We start from the raw sequence: 20,345 nt of genomic DNA, 5'->3' as shown, positions 1-20,345 counted from the left end.
GTCTTGGGACGCTTAGCGGGGTTGCGTCGCGACGTCAACGCGTCGATACAGAATATATTATTTGAAAATTTTGTCACTCGTATGAATCCTTGAAATCACAGTAGAGTTATTATAGGATTATGTATATTTATACACTATACAACAGGGAGAAAACTAACAATAAATTGCGAAAAAGAAGAATGTGTAACAACTCTGGGGTACAGCGGAAATGATATTTAAGGAATCGATTATTATTTTCTGCTGTAAAATTTCTACTTTGATTTCAATAATATAATACGTGTATCAATGCGTTATTCTAAAAATTAGTGTATATCTTTTTTCAACACTTTAGTAAAATTTTTTTTTTCCTAGAATCAAGATGTAGTTTTGTTTTTCGAATCTATAATTTTCAACACGATTTCTTGTTTTTGAATCGATCATCTTTGAAGGTTTTTTTCTCTCTATTTAAAATAGAAAAAGCAAATAAGTACAAGAAAAGTTGTCCTTGAAGATGATTTAGAAGTCACGGCACACTTCGAATCGGATGCCAGATCTGCTTTTTTTTTTTATATCCTTTTTTGAACTGCTAGAACAATGTTGTGAAAATTGACTTTATTTTTTTCAAAATGAATACTTTATTGTCGTTATTGTCATCTGTAAAGATAAATTTGCAGGGACGAATACTTTTTCCTGTAACATGCAAATAACCGGAGAGTTTTCGTTGAAGAAAGAAAGTTGGAGAAAAAAAACAAGAACAATCCCTTATCATATTGTGCGAAAATTTGTAAAATCTAGAAAATATTGTGTTCGTTTTTTCAGACGGCACCATCACAAATCAAGAAAGTATTCACTTCAGGAAGATCCACAATGGCGGAAACGCTCGGGTGCCGGTATCACCGACGGAAACAACGCGATGGGACGTCGAGTCAGCGTCCAACCGGACGAGGCAAGCACCCTCCAGGAGCTGGACATAGACGGCTTGGAGTCCCACAGGAGCGACGATCCCCGAGGTATGCGTCGTCACAAAACGGGTCACTCGACGGTTCACATTGGGCGAAAAATGATCGGGGGTATATTCCACGACACGTTCAAAAAGATGTACGATCATTCGCCGCACGAGGTATTCGTCCAGCTCGATGAACTCCACGGAATCGGCGAGGATCGCGAATGGCGGGAAACCGCAAGGTGGATAAAGTACGAGGAGGACGTTGAAGAGGGTGCCGACAGGTGGGGGAGACCCCACGTAGCATCGCTAAGCTTTCACTCACTTCTAAACCTACGGCGATGCCTCGAGACCGGCGTTTGCCTCCTTGATCTCGAGGAACGCGATCTTCCCGGCGTAGCTTACAGGGTTGTCGAGCAGATGGTCGTCGAGGAGTTGATACTGCCCGAAGATCGACCCGTCGTTATGAGGGCTCTGCTTCTCAGGCACAGGCACGTCAATGAACATGATAGATTTCGGTTTGGGGGGAAGAGGAATTACGCCAGCTACACCAGTCTGCAGGTGACGATTTTATCCTTTCCTTTTGTATTATACATTTTTAACAATTTCTTTACATTATTATTTTTATCGAAGAATTCAGGGGTGATGGGAGCATTGGAAAATAGGTTCAATCTTATCAGGCATCACAATCCTTGTACTTGACTTTTGCTAAAGGTGTTTACTCTACTCATATCATCAGACAAGTGGTGAAGGTGCTTGGAAACGGAATTCTATTTGATTGATGATGATACTCCTTTGAAATTATTCGCGTGCGGAAGTCTATAGAGCGGTCAATTACCAGTCGCAAAGGCATGATTACGAGCGATTATGTTGATAGTCACAAAATTTTAAACAAATCCCCAAAGGCTTGTAAAATTGGCCACCAAATCAAAGATATCTATACGATCGTTGTGAAAATCCTTATATCCTTGTCACAGTATAAACTACTTATTGAAATCTGATTGAATTTGCGCAAACATCTTTCAAACCTGCATTAGGATTACTTAAACTCTGGGCGAAACTTCATAGTGTTCAAAATCTGAGGGGAAAACAAGGAAACAGTATAATAGACACGATCTCTTCCTGTAACTGATGAATATTATAGTTGAACTATATGCTGTAATCTTTGTGCTGGGCAGATTAAAGACAAATAGAGAGTTTAGATACATAGAGAAGAATATGAAAGAAATATGCGTTTCCATCTCTACTTCGTTAGATGTCCCTTTATACCGTTTGCCTACACATTGGCGAGACTCGGTTTAGAAACCTCGCACATCTAGAAGATGCGTATACGACGAACTGTCTAAACCGAGGTAGAGGTGGAATACGTTATCGAAAACTTCAGAAACGATTTGACTGACGGATGCTAATATTGTTTCCGTAGTCTATCTGGCTGGAGGAGGAAGAGGCTGCTCGAGATCCGACCGAGAACCATGTGAAGCAACATGTAAATCTCTCGTTTCCCAAAACACAAATTTTATCGCTAGCTCATCTGTCTTTGCCCCACTGCCCTCGTAAATAGGCATCTGCCGTCGTTAACACTGTTCAAAAAATAAAAAATTGACTTAAAAGAAAGAAAATTAGCTCATGAACTTACAGCGAAACTGTGTACGGTGTTAGTGAAGGTTTTTCACTATCATTTTCTAATCAAATTTCCGAAAATTGGAAATGTCGACTGTAATTTTAACTACATCTCACAATCCAATTGAAACTTCTACCGAAAAACGATTTTACAGTGTTTGCAAGTCCATGAAGCTATATCGTAGCACCTCCTCATTGCAGCTTGAGTTTTGACTAATTTTTTTGTTTTGTTTGATTTAATTTTGCCGATATATCACCTACACTTCACTTCCATTCATCATTACTTTCTAATGGATTGTCGATATTTGATAGCAACAACAGCCTGCGCATGGTTGTATTAAGTATCGCACCATACGTCTTTCTCCCATGTAAATAATTGACATTTTTTTACAATTTATTCTTAGGTTCAGATACACATGATATATAATGCAGTATACTACTTTACGGAACATCAGAAACATAGCATAGGTTTTCTTGATTAACTCTTGTTAATCTCATTTTATTGGCCGTATGCAATACTTTCACATTTTGGGTATAGAATGAATAAAGAAAGAAAAAAAAACAATAACAGTAACCGAGTACAGTATGTGTGATACCTAACACTAAAGTTAACGTTAGAAATAATTCGCATGTTCTTCATACAAGTGATGAAGAATTTTTACCTTTGGAACAACGGAAGTTATCATTCCTTCGTTAAAATGCAATATAATTTCTGTCCCTCTTGTCACAATTAGGAGCATAATTTCATGTAGAATCATTTTGGCTTATCGAAAATCTTCTCAAGTAGAAACTCCTTATGGTATTCTTTGTGAATGTTTATTCTCGTTGTCCTATGAATTTAGAAGGTATTGTAATCTGGAATACTCGCTGTGCAAATATTTTACCAAATATTGGAGAGAGTGACAAATCTCACAAATCTCTGAACTAGTGTTTTTTGTTCTCTTACAGTGGAACATGTTCGTTCCTGTTTATTGTTCTCTATTTCTCTTCTCTCGGATATACTGTAAACGGATGATGTTGATATGTCAAACTCTCCTCTGATTGTAAGAAAGCCTATGCAAAGTTTTCGCTGACACCATGTATATACTTACCAAATTTCAAGCATTAGTTTTTGTTTATGTCTTATATGGATTTTATCTAATTGTCTCTTATCTTTTCCCCAGAACCTGAGCGATTCTAAACCTAAGATCGTATCGTCCACCTTGGCACTGGACAGCAACCATACAGCGGTTGATATAAAAGAAGAGTTGACCTACACGAGTAGCAACGAGGATTTGAAGAAAGGGCACAACGATTATATATTGAAAAGAATTCCCGTCGGCGCTGAGGCAACAACTGTACTTGTAGGTGCCGTCGATTTTCTTGATCAACCTACGATAGCATTTGTTCGGCTGGCAGAAGGTGTTTTCATGCCCTCGTTGACAGAAGTTACCATTCCTGTTCGGTTCATGTTTATTCTTCTGGGGCCACGAAACGCTGATCTTGATTACCATGAGGTCGGTCGATCCATCTCGACGCTTATGGCCAATACCTCATTTCACAAGATTGCCTACAAAGCTAATGAAAGACGAGAACTGCTATCGGCAATCAACGAGTTTTTGGATGATTCAATCGTGCTGCCACCAGGCGATTGGGAAAGACAGGCACTTTTACCATTCGACGAACTCAAGGCCAAAAGCGAAGCTATAAGAAAACGAAAAGCTAAAGCATTGGAAAGAAATTCAAAGCAGACACAAAATGATGCCGCTATCAAGAAAGGTTCATATTCTTTATCTTCCTTAATAGTTACTCGATCAATCATGCCTACCCATTTTTTAACACAATCTTATATTTGATTACAGCTCTTTTAGCTGGCGAGGATGAGAAAAAACCCCCAGATGACGACCCGCTGCGTAGAACTAGGCGTCCTTTCGGTGGGCTTATTAACGATATCAAGAGACGCTACCCGCTTTATTTGTCTGATTTCACGGATGGATTGAATTCTTCTAGCCTTGCGGCAGCCATCTTCATGTACTTTGCTGCTCTTTGTACAGCTATCACATTTGGCGGACTGATAAGCGACAAAACAAATAATCTAATAGGCATCTCAGAGACTTTAATTTCTGCTTCATGGACAGGAGTGATAATGGCTCTTTTTGCCACGCAACCTCTCGTCATTATAGGTACAACTGGACCGCTTCTTCTCTTCGATGAAAGCTTGTACAAAATGTGCAATGCCTATGAATTCGAATTTCTAACGGTCCGGATATACGTTGGCGTTTGGCTCGGTGTCATTGCACTGATTATTGCTTGTGTCGAAGGTTCAGTACTCGTAAAACTTTTCACACGTTTTACAGAAGAAATATTTACCGGATTGATATCAATTCTCTATATCGTCGAGGCCTTCCAAAAGATCTATAAATACTTTTTAATAAATCCACTTCTTCCTGAATACTGCTTCGCCCCTCACGAAAATGAGACCAGCTCTCAGATGAACAATACTGGCATGAATGTGACGGCCCCTAGTGCTGTGTGTGACAACTCTCAGCAGATGAATTGGATTCCTGACAGTAACGGTCATGGCCTTATAAATCAACCAAATACTGCTCTCATGTGCACGATTCTTTGCTTGGGAACGTTCCTTGGTGCGTACTACCTGCGCATATTTCGTAACAGTCACTATCTGGGTCGCAGTGCGAGAAGAGCTTTTGGTGATTTTGGAGTTCCAATAAGCATCATAATTTTTGTCTTGATCGATTTTCTCGCTCAAGTCAAAACTGAGAAACTCCTTGTACCTGACGGCTTGAGTCCTTCGGATCCCGACAAGAGAGGATGGCTAATACCGCTAGGGGGTGAAAAGCAATCGATTCCCGTTTGGTTGGCACTTGTTTGCGTCGTGCCGGCTCTTTTAGTTTACATCCTTATCTTCATGGAAACTCAAATCTCTGAGTGAGTCTGCATATCCCCATTAAGTATCAATTAAACATTGAAAATATTATATTAAAAGAAGTCAGAATTGATTGTTCCTAATCACATTTTCTTTTTATCACCCAACCAGGCTCATCATTGACAAGAAAGAACGCAAGCTGCGTAAAGGCAACGGCTACCACATGGACATTGTTGTTGTCAGCCTGATGAACGTTGGCTGCGGTTTCATCGGTATGCCCTGGTGTTGCGCAGCCTCAGTGCGTTCTCTTACCCACGTATCCGCGGTTACAATAATGTCAACGAACCACGCTCCTGGTGACAAACCTCACATTGTTGAGGTCAAAGAACAGAGAGTGAGCGGTCTCTTGGTCGCAATCCTCGTAGGTCTCAGTGTGTTAATGGCGCCACTACTAAGACGTGTTCCCATGGCAGTATTGATCGGAGTTTTTCTGTACATGGGCGTATCGTCGACCAATGGCGTTCAGCTGTTTGATCGTATAAAGTTATTCTTTATGCCTGTCAAGCACCATGGTACTGCAAATTATGTGCGCAGAGTTCAAACCTATAAGATGCACATATTCACTTTAATTCAAATATTTTGTCTCTCGGTCCTTTGGGTTGTCAAAAGCACCGCAATCTCCCTGGCCTTCCCATTCTTTTTGATTCTGATGATACCGTTGCGCGCTCAAATGAAGCGTTACTTTACACATGCGGAACTACGTGCTCTCGATACTAAAGAACCAGAGATGGAGAGCACTCAGGATGAGCCAGACTTTTATGAAGAAGCACCCCTCCCTGGTTAGACTGTGCCTTACCTCACCTTGTCCAATTAATTACCCTCGTACTACCCCTTGTTGTATCCATTGACGGCGTTTGTCGAATAATCCAAGTTTTTCCCTTGAAAACCTCGACATTCAGGGTGACTCAAAAAGTTTTAGCTGTTTTTAACATATCTTTACCCTTATTGACGCAAACAAAGAATATATTTGATATGAATGTTACGGGGTTTGACATAGTTTAATATAGTAAGATTTTACTTACGGACGAAAAAGAAATCTAGTATTATACAATCTAAGTACTTATAGGTAACGTACATATATTTATAGTTAATTCTTATTTTACTTAGACTAGTTATAATTTGAAAGATTTTAATTCAGGTTCTGATTTGTTGCGGGCATGTAACGTGTGTGGTATCGGTAACATTTCACTTTTAGCCAGTCATAGAGATTGTTCGAAATTCATTTGAAATGGAATATATACGTCAATTATTTAATATCATTATCAGCATTATTTACATTTCACATGAGCATAACTAATTGAAAAAGAATAAAGAGTGCCAAACGGAATTCGTTCGATCATTTGTTGTTACGCGATTATCAACTATATGCAGGAAGATTATCAGTATGTACAGTATTCTAAATATTTTTTTCACGAATCCATAACAATAGCAGATGTTTAATTCTGTTGCGATTCACTGCGTTCAATTAGTTTGATAATTTTAAAGTCTCGGCTATCACAGTAAGAGTTTAAAAACACCAAACTTTTTGATACCCTGGTCGTTCCTATTTATCTGACGATCATTTCCATTTGTACCTTATTCACGCTACCTCTATGGGAACAGACAAGATCCATGAGAAATTAACTATCGTTAAGTATAGACAATTTTACGAAACTGGTAAATCGAAATTGTCCAGGTGGCATCTCGTGCATGTTATTGAACTAAGTTGGTTCATGATGTTCAGGCCTTTGTCAAGAGAGTAACAATAGATGCAACACGAGATTAGTGCATGGTGCCAGGGGATGATTAAGATTGACCAAAAGGATTGCATGTGATCTTTGTTAAAAGTATAGCCAATTTTTTGGCACAGTAGGGTATGAGCGTAGGAACGTAGGGTTGCATTTGGGTAGGCATTTTTGTAGTTAGACAATAAAGTTGGTGCTATATGTATAAAACTGTGTATACACAAGTACCTGATTGGTGAATGTATGCAGCAGGATTAGATATGAGCCTTGCTGGAGATGAATGGCAAATAGTATGGTACAGATAAATAAATGACGGATTTCTGTAAAATTTTAACTCCTGACAAAATTCTGTTTGTGTAATTTGAATTACATATCTTGCAGGGATAAGTAATATGGAAATTCTTATATTTTTCGATAAATGAAAATCGTGTATGCTTATGACCGAACTCTCTTGTGACGTATAATTTACAAAGGCATAAACATTATGAACCAAAATCGAAGTGATAGACATCCAATGATGTATCGCCATAAAGCAGATATAATGTATTAGAAATGATATATACGATACGAAATAAGAAGCAAAGAATATATTGTATTTTGATTCCGTAGAGTATTTTACTAATCGATATGTTGTTATTGAAAATTGAAAATCATTATTAACACTACTTTGATCCAACACGTAGTACAACCATTTAAGAATGAACAGAGAATGAAAAACGAAATTACTTAACTATTGTTATTCACCTAACATAAATAATTGAGAAGTAGTAATAAATTCTCCTAGATGATTGTGATAGAAAACCGTGTTGCTCTAAACTAACGGTACTTATTATTGTTAACTATCTAATAAATTAGATTTCATTAGGTATACGGCTTTACATCTACAGTATATCATTCAGACATGTTATTATATCCACACCACAGATATTACCTATATTGAGAGATTATTACAATCATCCTTGTTATTAAATAGTGAAAACGTTATTGTAAATAATCAAGTTAAAAATACAGTATTAAAAGTAATAATTAGTAATAGGCTCGTAGCAGCTGGATTATGCCTTAAGTTTAGAAAATAAAGAAAATATTTAAAATACATGTCATTCACCTTTGTCTTAGAATTGAAAAGAAAAAAAAATATCTGTACCTAATACGTAAACATACATCAAGTACTAATATCCTCCCTAATATTTGTTTTGAGTTATGTGTTTAGTCTTACGGTAGGCGTAGAGAGGTATATATTCATGTCAATGTCACTGTAAGTGGTCAAGTTGTTCATCCTATCTACAGAAGAAATTTAATACAATATATTTAGAATGGCTTCTCCAAGAGCAATTTTCGAGCTCGGAAGGCTAGCACCACGGTCGCCTCAAATTGTTCAAAACATAAGGTGTGTAATTATTAATAATTGATCACTAAAACCTCTACAAATTTAATGCATATGTGTTTTTGATAATTAAAGATTCATAAGAAGTCCACAATCACCTGTCCAGAACAATTTGAGCAGAGACTGTGCGGAAGCGAAAATAAATACAAAACCGTGTACATTGTCGCCATTCAACATCGATACTCCAAACCGAAAGAAAATATTAAACACTGGACTTTCCGACTGTACTAGAAATATTCTCGGCAGTGGTGGCTTTGGAACCGTGGTTCAAGCATCTTACAAAGGTTTGAAGAATATTGTGGAATGCGATAAAATACTCGATGAAAGGGAGAACATATTTTTTCCTACCCTGATATGTTCATATCATATATCACAGGTGATCAGGTCGCTGCGAAAATACTTAGACGGAGGAAAGACAGTGATAACTCAGTGATATCGGAGAAACATGCCACCACTTTGAGACATGCTAATGTCATCAGGATACTGAGTATTGAACAGGGAGAAGTTTTCTCAATGATCACTATGGAATTGTGTGGTAAATCTCTGCAAGAAAGGCTAGATGAGGGACCATTGAACTGTCAAGAACGATTAAATATTTTGAAGGCAATTGCTTTCGCTGTCCAATTCTGTCACCGAGCTGGCGTGGTTCACGCCGATATCAAGCCAAAAAATATTCTCATGGCTGCAGATGGGAACCCAAAATTAGCTGATTTTGGTAGTTCCGTTCTTTTGGGAGAAGAAGACACGCATACAGGAATTCGAGTACGTTTTTTAGTTTTTCATCATTATTTCATTCCCTAAATCACCAGGTTTATTCCTTATTCCCAGGGTACACCTGGTTATGTAGCCCCAGAAGTAATCAGAGGGGAATTACCCTCTCCACCTTCAGACATATATTCCCTGGGGGTTTTGGCCTGGCAAATGCTAAGCAGGACTTTGCCATTCGCTGACCTCCATCCTCACGCTATTTTGTATCTTACTGGGAAAGGTGTAAAACCGGAAGATGCGATACTGGATGATAATTTAGGTGGCAAGTATAAGGCGTTATATGCAACGATGTGGTCATTTAAAAAACAAGATAGACCCAGTATAGATGCAGTTACAACAGAACTTGAAAATTTAGAGGTGGAAGCAAAGTGTTGAATGTAATTCGAAATGGCAAAGGCTCAACAATGTTACGGTATAAAAGAAGGAACATAATACAGAAATGTTTACAAAAGAAAATTATTGTTATTTGAATAAATTTTTACAATCGTATTGCAGTAAATGTCAAAAGTATTATACATTAAATCACAGTGGAGTGAAATTATGTGTCTGGCATATCACCTCCAGGCACCAACTGAAACAGAAAAGAAAAAATTATAGTCAAGATTTTTTTGTATATTTTTTACACGTGCTATTGAAATGTTTTCGTATAGCCATATTAACCATCGTAATGTTGTTCCCATTAAGGAGGATTTGATCCAATTTTGTGACTCTGCGTCCCTCGGGCGTTGCTTCGCTCTCAGTCACATCATCCAATAACATGTTTACAAAATCATCAAATCCCTGTAACGTGCCCACAATTTCTTTATCATTTTTCATGATAATGTGAATCCGGGAGCCGATGCACTTGTCCACTAATTCTGTAAAGTAAAATTCAATAAAATAAAACAACAGTTAATAAAGAAGAATTAGATGATCAATCATGAGCAAAGGTTGCACAAAATACAAGAGCGTCAAGGACATGTGGACCACCTCAAACCAATGGCATATATTTTCAAACTTATTTTAAAGGTACACAAAAAAAAATAAACAACGTTGGTCCGTCGTTTGAACGTTGAGGTTAGGAACTCTTCTATTATTATATTCGCTGTTTACCTAGCGGCAAAAGTGTGGATGGATTCGTAGTCACAGAGCTAGTCATTTTGAGAACAGAATAGTCTCGTCAATCGGTATTAATATATCCTCACTCTTAAACCAAGTAACAAGCAACTAATCAAGCGGGATGACAATCCGGACGTCCTGTAAAATGACTACGCGTCGTTGGATTCGAAGTACCGGTATAGCTGTGCGCACATTTGCAATTGCCATACATGATGCTTACACGCATGGAGGTAGCATCCTAATAAATGGCAATCGCAGTATACTCCGTCTTTCTCGCTCTGTTCTGTGATTGGCCGATCGGGCATGTTTGCTAATGCTCAGCCAATCACGAGGTAGAGCGAGAGAGACAGAGTATACTGCGATTGTTTTTTGGCGTTTGCCCGCATTTGGCGCATATTCGATGATGATGATTCGATGTCGACAGCAGCGCCGCCGCGACGGTCGACGGGAGAAGCAGAAGGCATCAGCGGCGAGATTCAGCAGCAATGTAGAATTTGTAGCCGAACATGGCAGAAGTATAACTCTTTCGTTATTTGTGTAATTTTATAAATGTGCCAATGTACGAGCAATATGAGTTACGTTAAAAGTTATTTTCCAATTAGACATGATAATTGTATCAAGTTAGTGATTCAAAGTGATTTCCCGGAGTTAAGTGTACCGAGGTAAGAGATATAAAAATATTCATTTTAATTGTTGTGTCCGATGGGGTGGATTTGACAAGCTCTCTACTATACGTATACATACCTATTAACACATATATATACGTACCTACAACTTCTAGTATCTAATTATAATATCGTTATAATGAAACAACAACGGTTATGCATAATACGCACGTCGCTTTGTTAGATGTATCATCAAACAATGTCAAAGGGGACGTTTTATTCACGCTGTATGTATGTACTTCAGAGGCTGCCTACCCAGCTCCCTGACCACGCGATTTTTTTATTCTTGTCCTCTCTTTCTCGCTAACGTACAGACTTCTCGATTGATTTGTCCCGTGAACACTCACCGAATGGACTGAATATCTGGACACTCCAGTCACTCTTCCATCGTAGTTTACACACGCTGTGTTATCCGCTGAAAATGATGAAAAAATGATAACAAAAACACCCCGTCTTCTGTTATGATACCATCGAAATGTTCTATTCTATCGCCTCATACTCCGGCTGTCGCATCATTTTCGCCTCTACAAATTTATTACGCACATATGCGTGCGTGCATGTATGCGTACGAACACGCCAAATACATATTCCGTTTTGTATTCAACGTTCGTATTATTATTCTTATTCTCTCTTCGGACCAAATTTGACTACTTGTCCTCACAATTCGTCGCACGCTGCTCGCGAATTGCTAATTTAAATAATTCCATTCAACAGGTGTAAATTTCACGATTGTTCTAATCGAATTTCAATTAATACTAATAATATTATTTATCTATTACACAACGTTCAATTATCCCAGTTTTCATCTCACAATCTCACTTAAATCATGAAAACCATTTCCCCAAATATTTCCTCAGTTACAAATTTTATCAATTTTCATTCACCTGGAAACGGTTATTACTCTCATCTCATTGTTCTTTGTGCCTTGTTTGCCTGTAATGAGAATTACCTTTCAGTTCGTACAGAGTAACGAATTTCCTGGAATCTTTGTCCTACTGAGAATAATAATAATAACAATCTCTCTTACTGGGGAACACGTTTCTCATGGATATTAATTTTCAGAACTGACTTTTTCTTCTGCTGCATATTATATTTAATATATCAAGGCCATCTCAGGCAGTTTTGACAAAGGTTAAAGTAATTTCATTGTTTACTGGAATTTTCTGATTGCTCGAAATACAATCTGTATGATCTTGAGTCTACATGAATAAAGTTAGCGGTGGCCTTTTCGATTGTGCCAAAATTTTTCATTTAATCGTATGTAAGCGAATTACATTTAGAGGAACAAATTTTCTGTATTAATCTTTATTTACTACATGTTATTTCATTGCTAGATTGTATATTGCACATATAACATGTCCATATTTCTTTGTGTGAAATCATTAACTTATCAGCGATATGATACTCAGTTCAAAGAACATCCAAGGCTTACTGCTAATGACCTAGGTTAACACAGCCGTGTGTTCAAATTCCTAGTATTTTGGTGGTCACTTTGATCGCCAGTATTGAGTAAGAAGAAAAGCTTTTCACCAGAATTCTTTCTGCTTTCCGCAGTATTCCCTGGCCGTTCCTGGTCAGGCTATCCGATTCTACTCAAGTTTATCTTATCAGCTTTTGTGGCAGTGAACTGTTTCAGTACCAAAAAGGACAGGAACGTGATTTTCTCTTATATTAATTCGTTCTTGTACTATTCTTTGATGTCGAATTTTTTCTCATTTATCTCATTATGTCTCATCTTCTAATTTCACATCCCTCCCTCCTCCCGTTTTGAAGTTGTTATTCATCAATTGATTTTCAGGTCGGATGCTCACTAGGGTAGCAACGAGATGGATGGCACTCGAGCGGCAGAGGTACTTCCTCTGCTACAAGAACGACTAGCAATATTACCGGGTGGACGCGATCGTCGTGGCGGTCCTGTTCTCGTCTTTCCTACCACTCCGAGACGAGAACGTGCTAAACCAGAAGATTATCGTCGTCTGTTACAGTATCTTCTAGCCATTCCTAATGACGAAGCAAGGGGACTTGGTTTCACCGTCGTCATTGACATGCGCGGAGCTACCTGGGGCACAGTGAAACCAATTCTCAAGGTTTGTTTATAAAAACTGAGACTTGGGCGTAATTGTAACGATGCAAATATTCGGGCATTGGACAATGAATTTTAATTAATATTTTCAGGTTCTACACGAACATTTTCCCGGATCAGTACATGTTGCCTTTATCATAAAGCCTGACAACTTTTGGCAGAAACAAAGAACCTCGTTGGGCAGCCACAAATACAAGTTTGAGGTAAATATCAGAATCAATAATAGGTAAGGGGTGAATAGCAGAGCTGTATAGGAATTGTGCAGGGCCTCTGCTGCAGCAGCAGGGTCTTGTGCCCTAGTTTGGCACAATGTCAGTTCTGTATGGAGCGTTCATTGAATTCACTGATGCAGCAAAATGTGAAGCCCTCCTCCCCATTGTACCGCAAACATTGGTGCCAAGAGTAAATACATTGCAGCATTATTGAACTTCACATTCACAATCTCACTTGCATTCACATGCATGTCTCAAGCACCAGATTACACATTGATAGAGGGGCTGACCTTTAAAAACCAATATGCAACTCGTTTGTCTATATCGCCGAATCCTCATGTAATTGCGTCAGCAGCATATCTTTCTTTCAATTACAGGTGGATATAAATAAACGATTGACGATTACTTTCAGCAATTGACGTGTCACTCTTAATAACACATTGATTTTTTTTTTCTTTACATTCAGACCAACATGATCAGCCTCGAAGCACTGAGCAAGGTGATAGACCCGTCTCAGCTGACTGCCGATTTGGATGGAACGCTTCAGTATGATCACGCTCAATGGATCGACACTCGTCTCGCTGTAGAGGATTTTACTTGGCAGGCCGCAGACTTGCTCGACAGATTAGATGATCTGCAAGAGGATCTGAGTCGCAATGACTTTGCCGATGATGTTGGTGGTGCTAAACATGGCATCGATCTTCACAATGAAATGAAGAAAAAAATCATGAAAGTACCTGTCGAAGAGGTTGAAGTAGTCGGACAACGTCTGCTTCAACGCTTCAACAGCGGTACGTAAAAATTGCACTTTCAATCTATACTGCTAAGTGGTGAAATTCAATCAAAAGGAGCGGTACAGTTCATTTAGATCCTTTGGTCAATTACTGATGTTTAGGAATGAGTGGGACAGGCGGAGAAGGTGGCAGTATCGAGGTTGGAGCCACTGGTGGAGCAGATCCTGATGGTCGTGCCCTGGCAGCACTAGTTATCCAGCATTTGGATTCCGTTCACGCAGCGCAGCAACATCTTCTGCAACTCTGGCACATAAAGAAGATGAAATTAGATCAGTGCTTTCAACTTCGTTTGTTCGAGCAAGATTGTGAGAAAATGTTCGATTGGATATGCCACAACAGGGAAGAATTTCTAAAAAATTACGTGGAGATTGGTCGATCTTATCAAGCAGCTAAAACATTGCAAGAAAATCACAAGCACGATACTATGAGTTCGATGAACGTTTACGTTAATATTAATAGAATATTAACAATGGCTGGTAGACTTCTAGAAACTCAACATTACGCGGCTGGTCACGTTCGTGCCGTTGCTGGAAGACTGGACAGAGCTTGGAAAGAATTTGCGGCAGGACTTGACGAGCGTACCGCAGTTCTTGGTCTGAGCGTTGTCTTTCATCATAAGGCAGAGCAATACGTTGACAGCGTTGCCGGATGGAGTCAAGCTTGCGATGCAACAAATCTACCCAGTGAAATTGCAGTTCTTGAATCTCACATCAGACAACATCAAACTCTCTACGAAGCTATGTGTCAGGCTTACACTGAGGTGAGTTTAAAGTTTTTCACTGCAATTGTGTAATTTACTACGGTGGTTTACAAAATTTTATGAAACTTTTATTTATTTTTTCTAATATCATTACTTTGAATGATTATTTATGGTGAATGGCTGAAATGAAAACTATTAGTGAGGTAATTATTGAGCGATAAATTTTTGTTCTATAATTTTAATTTTACGATGCAATCATTAAAATTTAAAGATTCTTAAATTTTCATTTACATTGGCTTGCAAATAACTGGCTCACTGCTGTTTTATTGATCCTTTCTTTTGTATTCGCCTATATTTTTGTAACCATTGCTTGTACATTTTCTAAATTTGATCAGAAAAAATCAACATCTGGGCAGATGAATGTTCAGTTATGTTCAATGGTTCATGATCAGGATTAGGTGCTTTGGTGGTTTGACAAGAAGCAGCGTAAATAGCATCATGTTTATTTATATTGCGATGGATTAAATCAAGATCATTTAAGTAATCTTAACCAAAATGCAGTACGAAGTAAACAAATGGCATAATGGATTGCATGGCGCATATTTTTTCTTATTATGTTTTTTTTTCAACTTTCTTTTTTACCATTGTTATTTTAAAGTAATCATGTAAATTTTAATGCAAATAGACTGCAACGTCTGTTTGGTAAGTCATTGTCATATTTAACAGGTATACAACGCGTATCAAGCGCTTTTGAGCGGGCTGGGCTCAATGCTCCACGTTTGCCATAGCGCAAGTACAACCAGCAGCACTGGGGTGGATGAATTTCACGTCAATTATGTACGAAATATTTTTTCATAGTTTCTAGCTGGTGGCTGTCCAATGCTAGCTTGGTATCCCGGTGCTATTGGAAATATATCCTAATAATCCAATTTTCCCATGCATCAAATAACACTCGGACAGTATTATTATACCTTACCACAGAAAATTATTCCAGCTCGTGTAGAATTTAATGACGAAAATTAAAATATATAAGTGCGTGCTCTCAAATACATTTCTGCTTACGAATTCTTCAAATTCTCATTTTTTTCAATATATTTTCTGTATTTTCGTCACTACGTTCCACTGAATACATATTCGATGTCCTGTCTTCCTATTTCTGTTGCTATGTTTTTCTGACGAGCTAATAACCGTAGCATACCTATATATTTCACCAGAGAGTTGTAACGTCATACTTGCGCAATTTCTTTTTCAGTTTCAATAGAAAAGAGTCAAATATTTTTCGAAGAAATAACTACGTATGTATAAACTAGTAGATGACACTGGTTTTGGCTCGTTAGCACTGTGAGAGTTGTTCAATATATCAATAGTAAACTTATCCCTGATAGTAAAAGAATAAATCACAAATTGAATCAGTTGTAGCGTAATTATGTAATGTACAGGTTGTGGCCGAGGTAAAGGTTGTTTAATATTTATCCAAGTTGAATTTACTAAAATTTGGGTACGGATGGTGATGTTGTTTAGGTACACAGTACCAGTAAGAAGCTCCTTTACCAGCTGGATCACCTTGTTCAAGTCTGTAACCAACCTCAAGGGATTGACCACGCCATCAGAAAACATGTATGTGTGTCCGTCTGCTTGCTAGTTTGACGTTTGTGTGTGCATTTGCTTACGTTTCCTACCCTGCTATATTTTTTTACTGGCTTGTTATTTATGGTATTTTATAATCATCTATTATTAACCCTTCAGATGATGGTTTCATTCATTTTCAATAGTAGTGATGAGAATTACCAGAATTGAGGCATGATCTGGAGTCCTGAAAAATTGGAAATTTTACGAAAGTCGTGTATTAGATGCACCTGGATACTCATTGCGAGTTTTATTTTTTTTTTTATTTCGGCACTGTGTAACATGCTATATTCCATTAATGAATATACTGTTTCAATTCTCACAATTGTAACATATTTTTAGGCTGATAAACCAGCTTAAAGTTTTTCCTTAATAAATTGTTTTCTTTAAAGGGTGGTGCTTTTTCCTTTGTACTATACTGTGTCAAGTGCAAGAGTGAAATCACTTTTTTTTTTTCACTCTTTTAATACAATCGAAATTTTAGTTGGTTCAGGTGACTTGACTTGGAGTTACGAATTACTTTTTCCTACACTGGAAAATGTTCTTTCTTCCATTCTCCTTTGTATTCAATGTGCATGCCAACCTTTAGCTCTGTGTAAGTGGTACGTAAATAATTACTATTGTCTATGTTAGTCAATGAATAAGTTGTAAAACCTATTTAATTAACAATCTGGAATAACTTGGCTATTGTTACATTTGTTGAAACTTTGCATGGGTGTTTTAGGTGTTTTTTTTTTGGCACAAGATGTATTTTGAGATTAGACAATCTATACACACTTGTGTATGAAATACAGTGTTCTGTATGAGTGAATAAAATGGATTAAAAATTGGGTAGAGTCAAGAAGGGCACGTTATGGATGGCCGAGGCGGTATGAGTGGAAACCCAGCTGAAGATTACAGTGCAGGTGCATCTCATGTCCTAGCTGTCATACATCAGATCCTTGGTCATCACAGAGCCTTGGAGGCTCGATGGCATTCCCGCAAAGTCAAGTTGCACCAGCGACTTGCTTTGAGGTATGGTGTTTGGTCACATTTCATGCCATTATTTCATCTTCTCTTTCGCCTTTGTCTTTCACTAGTCATATATTCTTCATAAAATTCACAAATGCTCTGTGTCAAATTTGGGTATCATTTTTATATTTTCCTATTTTGAAGAAGTATGCATGAGAATGATTTTTTAACTTCTTTCTTACAAGTGTAAAGTATAATTGAAATTTTTATTCAAAGTAGCCAATGAATCACTTTCAAAATTGTTGAAAATTTATATACTCGTTTTATCGCTTGAAGATTATTCTGTTTCACCGATTATTTGTCTTCTGCCTCTGTCCGCAAGTATCTCGTTTACATTGCTTATGATTCGATGATTTCACAGTAGGTAATAATCAGTTGTACAGACAGCTTTCGTTAGCTTCAATTTTATAACTTTTTCAAGTTACATTGTCTCGAAGATTTTTTATGGATATCTGATTTTTTTTAAATATTCTATAGTTATATTATTAATAAATTAATTTTATTATTATTATTGTACAGATTATTTCAAGAAGATGTGAAGCAGGTTTTGGACTGGTTAACAAATCATGGTGAAGTTTTCATTAGAAAAAATACGGGAGTTGGTAGAAATCTGCAAAAAGCTAGAGTGTACCAAAAGAGTCACGAACACTTTGAAAATGTCGCACAGGTAATGACTAATTGCTTGTTAATCATTTACAGTCACGTTGAAGGTGTGAATAAAACTGCAATCTGATCTTACAAAATATTTCCTTTACAGAATACTTATACAAATGCCACCAAGCTATTAACAGCAGCCGAGGAACTTGCACACACTGGAGAATGTGCAGCGGATGAAATTTATGCCGTAGCTCAGGAACTAGAGGCGCATGTGAGCAGTTTTGCAGCCAGGGTAGAACAGAGACGTCGCCGACTTGATTTGGCAGTTGTTTTTTATACTCACGAAAAAGAGGTCGGTATATCGAAGAAGGAAAATGATTTCGTGTATATAATATCAAGAAAATTTCTAACTTCATGATTCATCACTATTGCACTCATCTGCAGCTCTCCGGATGGGTAGATGAATTACGGCAAGAACTTCAGCAAGATGAGGTAGCAGAGAGTCTTGAAACAGCGGAAAGGCTATTGGACCAATGTGCTCAACACAGATCCTCTTGTCTCGAAGCTTGTGCCTCGACGATTGCTCAGGGAGAAGCCCTTCTTCAAGAACTCAGAGATTCTACTGACGCCCCAGACACGACGGGATCGGTTAGTCAGTCTTATCTGTAATTTGTCATTACTATTATCAGCATCATCGTCATTATCACTGTCAGCTTGGGGGGCAGTCTGTACGAATCTGAAAAAAATTTAAGGTTCAATACAAAGCGTTTGTAAATGATTTACATGTGAATATGTGTTCAGGTTTCTGCAGTTGAAGCAGCTTTGGATCGTCTATCAGGGCTTCGCCAGGAGCTCGAGGAACTTTGGGCAACCAGAAAATTGAGATTAGAACTGTGTCTGCGGTTGCGAGTTTTTGAAAGAGACGCATTAGAAGCTAGCGGGCAACTGGAAATGTGGGCCCAAGAGCTGCAAGGCCCTCCTCGGGAGGGGTCTCCGGAACAATTGTTGCGTGTACACAACGACGGCGTTGCGCATATGCAAAACACCGCTTTTCAAGTTCTGCAACAGGGTCAGGAGCTCGCCCAGGTATGTGGAGTAGAGTGATTTGCGTTCTTCTGCACTTCTTGAACGGTTACTCGGAATCAATTAGCAATTGTTAAAAAATTTACAGGTTCTTGAGCAAGCTGGCGTATGTGTCATGGCAGATGGACAACACAGTGCTGCAGCCAGGGTTCAAGTACTTTTAGAATTTTTGAACGAGCGAGAAATGGATGCGGAAGATCTCGCAGAGATGCGTCGGGTTCGTTTAGAACAGGCAGCTCAACTTGTTCAACTTCAAGCGGATGCAACCCATGTTGCTAATTGGATTCGCAACGGAGAAGCTATGCTTCTGGCCTCTCTCAGGGTACCAGAAAATCTACAGGATGCCGAACAACTCAGACTAGAACACGAGCAGTTCCAAGTTGCTATTGAGAAGACTCACACATCCGCTGTGCAGGTAGGAATAATATTTTTTTATATAATAAATAATAATACTCTCTTATACTGACAATATTACATCACATCATTGCGGGTGAAAGCCCCAACCATGGTAAAACTCGTGTAAAATTTAATGCCTGCTAAACAAACAGGTAACAGTACAGCTAATCGTGTCATAGGTACACATTTAACTACAGGCATATATCCATATGCCGAGCTGCACAGACTATTGAACTTCTTTAATTGGGAGGAGAGCTCCAAGATCTGTTAGCAGGAGCATTATTATTTATTAGACTTGTACCGACTTTTTTTTTTTATGTACAGGTAAAACACAGAGCCGATGCATTGGTAAGCGCAAACCACTATGATCCAAAGAGTATACGAGATGTAGCAGAAGATGTAACGAAAAGATGGCAGCAGTTGGTTACGTGCGCCGAGGAAAGACACAAGCTCGTCACAGCCAGTATAAACTTTTACAAAACAGCCGAACAAGTTCGATCGGTCCTTGACAGTTTGGAGAGAGAATATAGACGAGACGAAGATTGGTGCGCTAGCGGGGATAAAGGAGGACAAGTTCCTACTTTGGTTGGCAAACATCAGGAGCAGAAAGAAGCATTTCTTAAAGCTTGCACTTTGGTCCGTCGTACTGCAGAAACTTTCCTCAAATACACCAATCGGAGTTTACAATTTTATAGCTACCAGACAAGCAGTGCCGGCTCTGAGGGAAAAGTTAAAA

General features: G+C 38.3%; 4 protein-coding genes across 17 annotated transcripts in view; 3 read left to right on the top strand and 1 right to left on the bottom strand.

The window, feature by feature from the left end:
- The window catches only part of LOC124404431 (anion exchange protein 2), a 56,400-nt gene extending 48,512 nt beyond the window's left edge, over window positions 1-7,888 (top strand). For 6 of the 7 annotated variants that reach the window (XM_046878545.1, XM_046878544.1, XM_046878547.1 and 3 more), the window contains 5 exons: window positions 799-1,483; window positions 2,346-2,408; window positions 3,706-4,300; window positions 4,384-5,470; window positions 5,580-7,888. In XM_046878545.1, coding sequence (XP_046734501.1) covers window positions 799-1,483; window positions 2,346-2,408; window positions 3,706-4,300; window positions 4,384-5,470; window positions 5,580-6,252 — 3,103 coding nt within the window. In that variant the 3' untranslated portion in view covers window positions 6,253-7,888. The remainder of the gene's footprint in view (window positions 1-798; window positions 1,484-2,345; window positions 2,409-3,705; window positions 4,301-4,383; window positions 5,471-5,579) is intronic. The other variant, XM_046878548.1, reaches the window with a different exon arrangement.
- A 141-nt stretch (window positions 7,889-8,029) lies between these two features.
- On the top strand, window positions 8,030-9,755 carry LOC124404434 (serine/threonine-protein kinase mos). Its single transcript, XM_046878553.1, has 4 exons — window positions 8,030-8,579; window positions 8,652-8,860; window positions 8,953-9,338; window positions 9,405-9,755. Exons 1-4 carry the CDS (start codon window positions 8,506-8,508, stop codon window positions 9,717-9,719), a joined length of 984 nt encoding a protein of 327 aa, XP_046734509.1. The 5' UTR covers window positions 8,030-8,505; the 3' UTR covers window positions 9,720-9,755.
- A 29-nt stretch (window positions 9,756-9,784) lies between these two features.
- LOC124404435 (U6 snRNA-associated Sm-like protein LSm5) lies at window positions 9,785-11,490 on the bottom strand. 2 transcript variants are annotated; one of them, XM_046878554.1, is made up of 4 exons: window positions 11,477-11,490; window positions 10,437-10,591; window positions 10,005-10,201; window positions 9,785-9,915 (listed from the first exon to the last, which is right to left on the bottom strand). In XM_046878554.1, exons 2-4 carry the CDS (start codon window positions 10,480-10,482, stop codon window positions 9,883-9,885), a joined length of 276 nt encoding a protein of 91 aa, XP_046734510.1. In that variant the 5' UTR covers window positions 10,483-10,591; window positions 11,477-11,490; the 3' UTR covers window positions 9,785-9,882. The 2 variants fall into 2 exon arrangements, with proteins under 2 accessions (XP_046734510.1, XP_046734511.1); XM_046878555.1 differs by lacking the exons at window positions 10,437-10,591; window positions 11,477-11,490 and adding an exon at window positions 11,279-11,451.
- LOC124404430 (kalirin) overlaps window positions 10,892-20,345 on the top strand; it is a 48,777-nt gene continuing 39,323 nt past the window's right edge. For 3 of the 7 annotated variants that reach the window (XR_006929009.1, XM_046878540.1, XM_046878536.1), the window contains exons 1-13: window positions 10,893-11,104; window positions 12,906-13,194; window positions 13,283-13,393; window positions 13,869-14,193; window positions 14,298-14,956; window positions 15,623-15,733; window positions 17,358-17,536; window positions 18,053-18,200; window positions 18,291-18,482; window positions 18,575-18,778; window positions 18,932-19,216; window positions 19,302-19,628; window positions 19,934-20,345. Coding sequence is in view for 6 of the 7 variants with exons in the window: in XM_046878540.1 (XP_046734496.1) it covers window positions 12,934-13,194; window positions 13,283-13,393; window positions 13,869-14,193; window positions 14,298-14,956; window positions 15,623-15,733; window positions 17,358-17,536; window positions 18,053-18,200; window positions 18,291-18,482; window positions 18,575-18,778; window positions 18,932-19,216; window positions 19,302-19,628; window positions 19,934-20,345 (3,214 nt within the window). In the remaining variant the exon portion in view is untranslated. Of the gene's footprint in view, window positions 11,105-12,894; window positions 13,195-13,282; window positions 13,394-13,868; window positions 14,194-14,297; window positions 14,957-15,622; window positions 15,734-16,417; window positions 16,514-17,357; window positions 17,537-18,052; window positions 18,201-18,290; window positions 18,483-18,574; window positions 18,779-18,931; window positions 19,217-19,301; window positions 19,629-19,933 lie in introns of all 7 variants that reach the window. The other 4 variants (XM_046878542.1, XM_046878539.1, XM_046878537.1 and 1 more) reach the window with 4 other exon arrangements.

This window comes from Diprion similis, chromosome 3 (genome assembly GCF_021155765.1).
Source record: "Diprion similis isolate iyDipSimi1 chromosome 3, iyDipSimi1.1, whole genome shotgun sequence".
NCBI lineage: Eukaryota > Metazoa > Arthropoda > Insecta > Hymenoptera > Diprionidae > Diprion > Diprion similis.
The sequence above is the reverse complement of the archived record's forward strand: the minus strand, read 5'-3'. Positions and strand labels throughout refer to the sequence as shown.

Coding starts and splice junctions, on each gene's coding strand:
- LOC124404435 (XM_046878554.1), bottom strand. CDS start 10,482: ATGACTAGCTCTGTGACTACGAATCCATCCACACTTTTGCCGCTAG. Junction 10,202..10,436: donor ATCCACACTTTTGCCGCTAG/GTAAACAGCGAA, acceptor TTTACTTTACAG/AATTAGTGGACAAGTGCATC. Junction 9,916..10,004: donor ATGGGAACAACATTACGATG/GTTAATATGGCT, acceptor TTTCTGTTTCAG/TTGGTGCCTGGAGGTGATAT.
- LOC124404434 (XM_046878553.1), top strand. CDS start 8,506: ATGGCTTCTCCAAGAGCAATTTTCGAGCTCGGAAGGCTAGCACCACGG. Junction 8,580..8,651: donor CAAATTGTTCAAAACATAAG/GTGTGTAATTAT, acceptor TGATAATTAAAG/ATTCATAAGAAGTCCACAAT. Junction 8,861..8,952: donor GGTTCAAGCATCTTACAAAG/GTTTGAAGAATA, acceptor CATATATCACAG/GTGATCAGGTCGCTGCGAAA.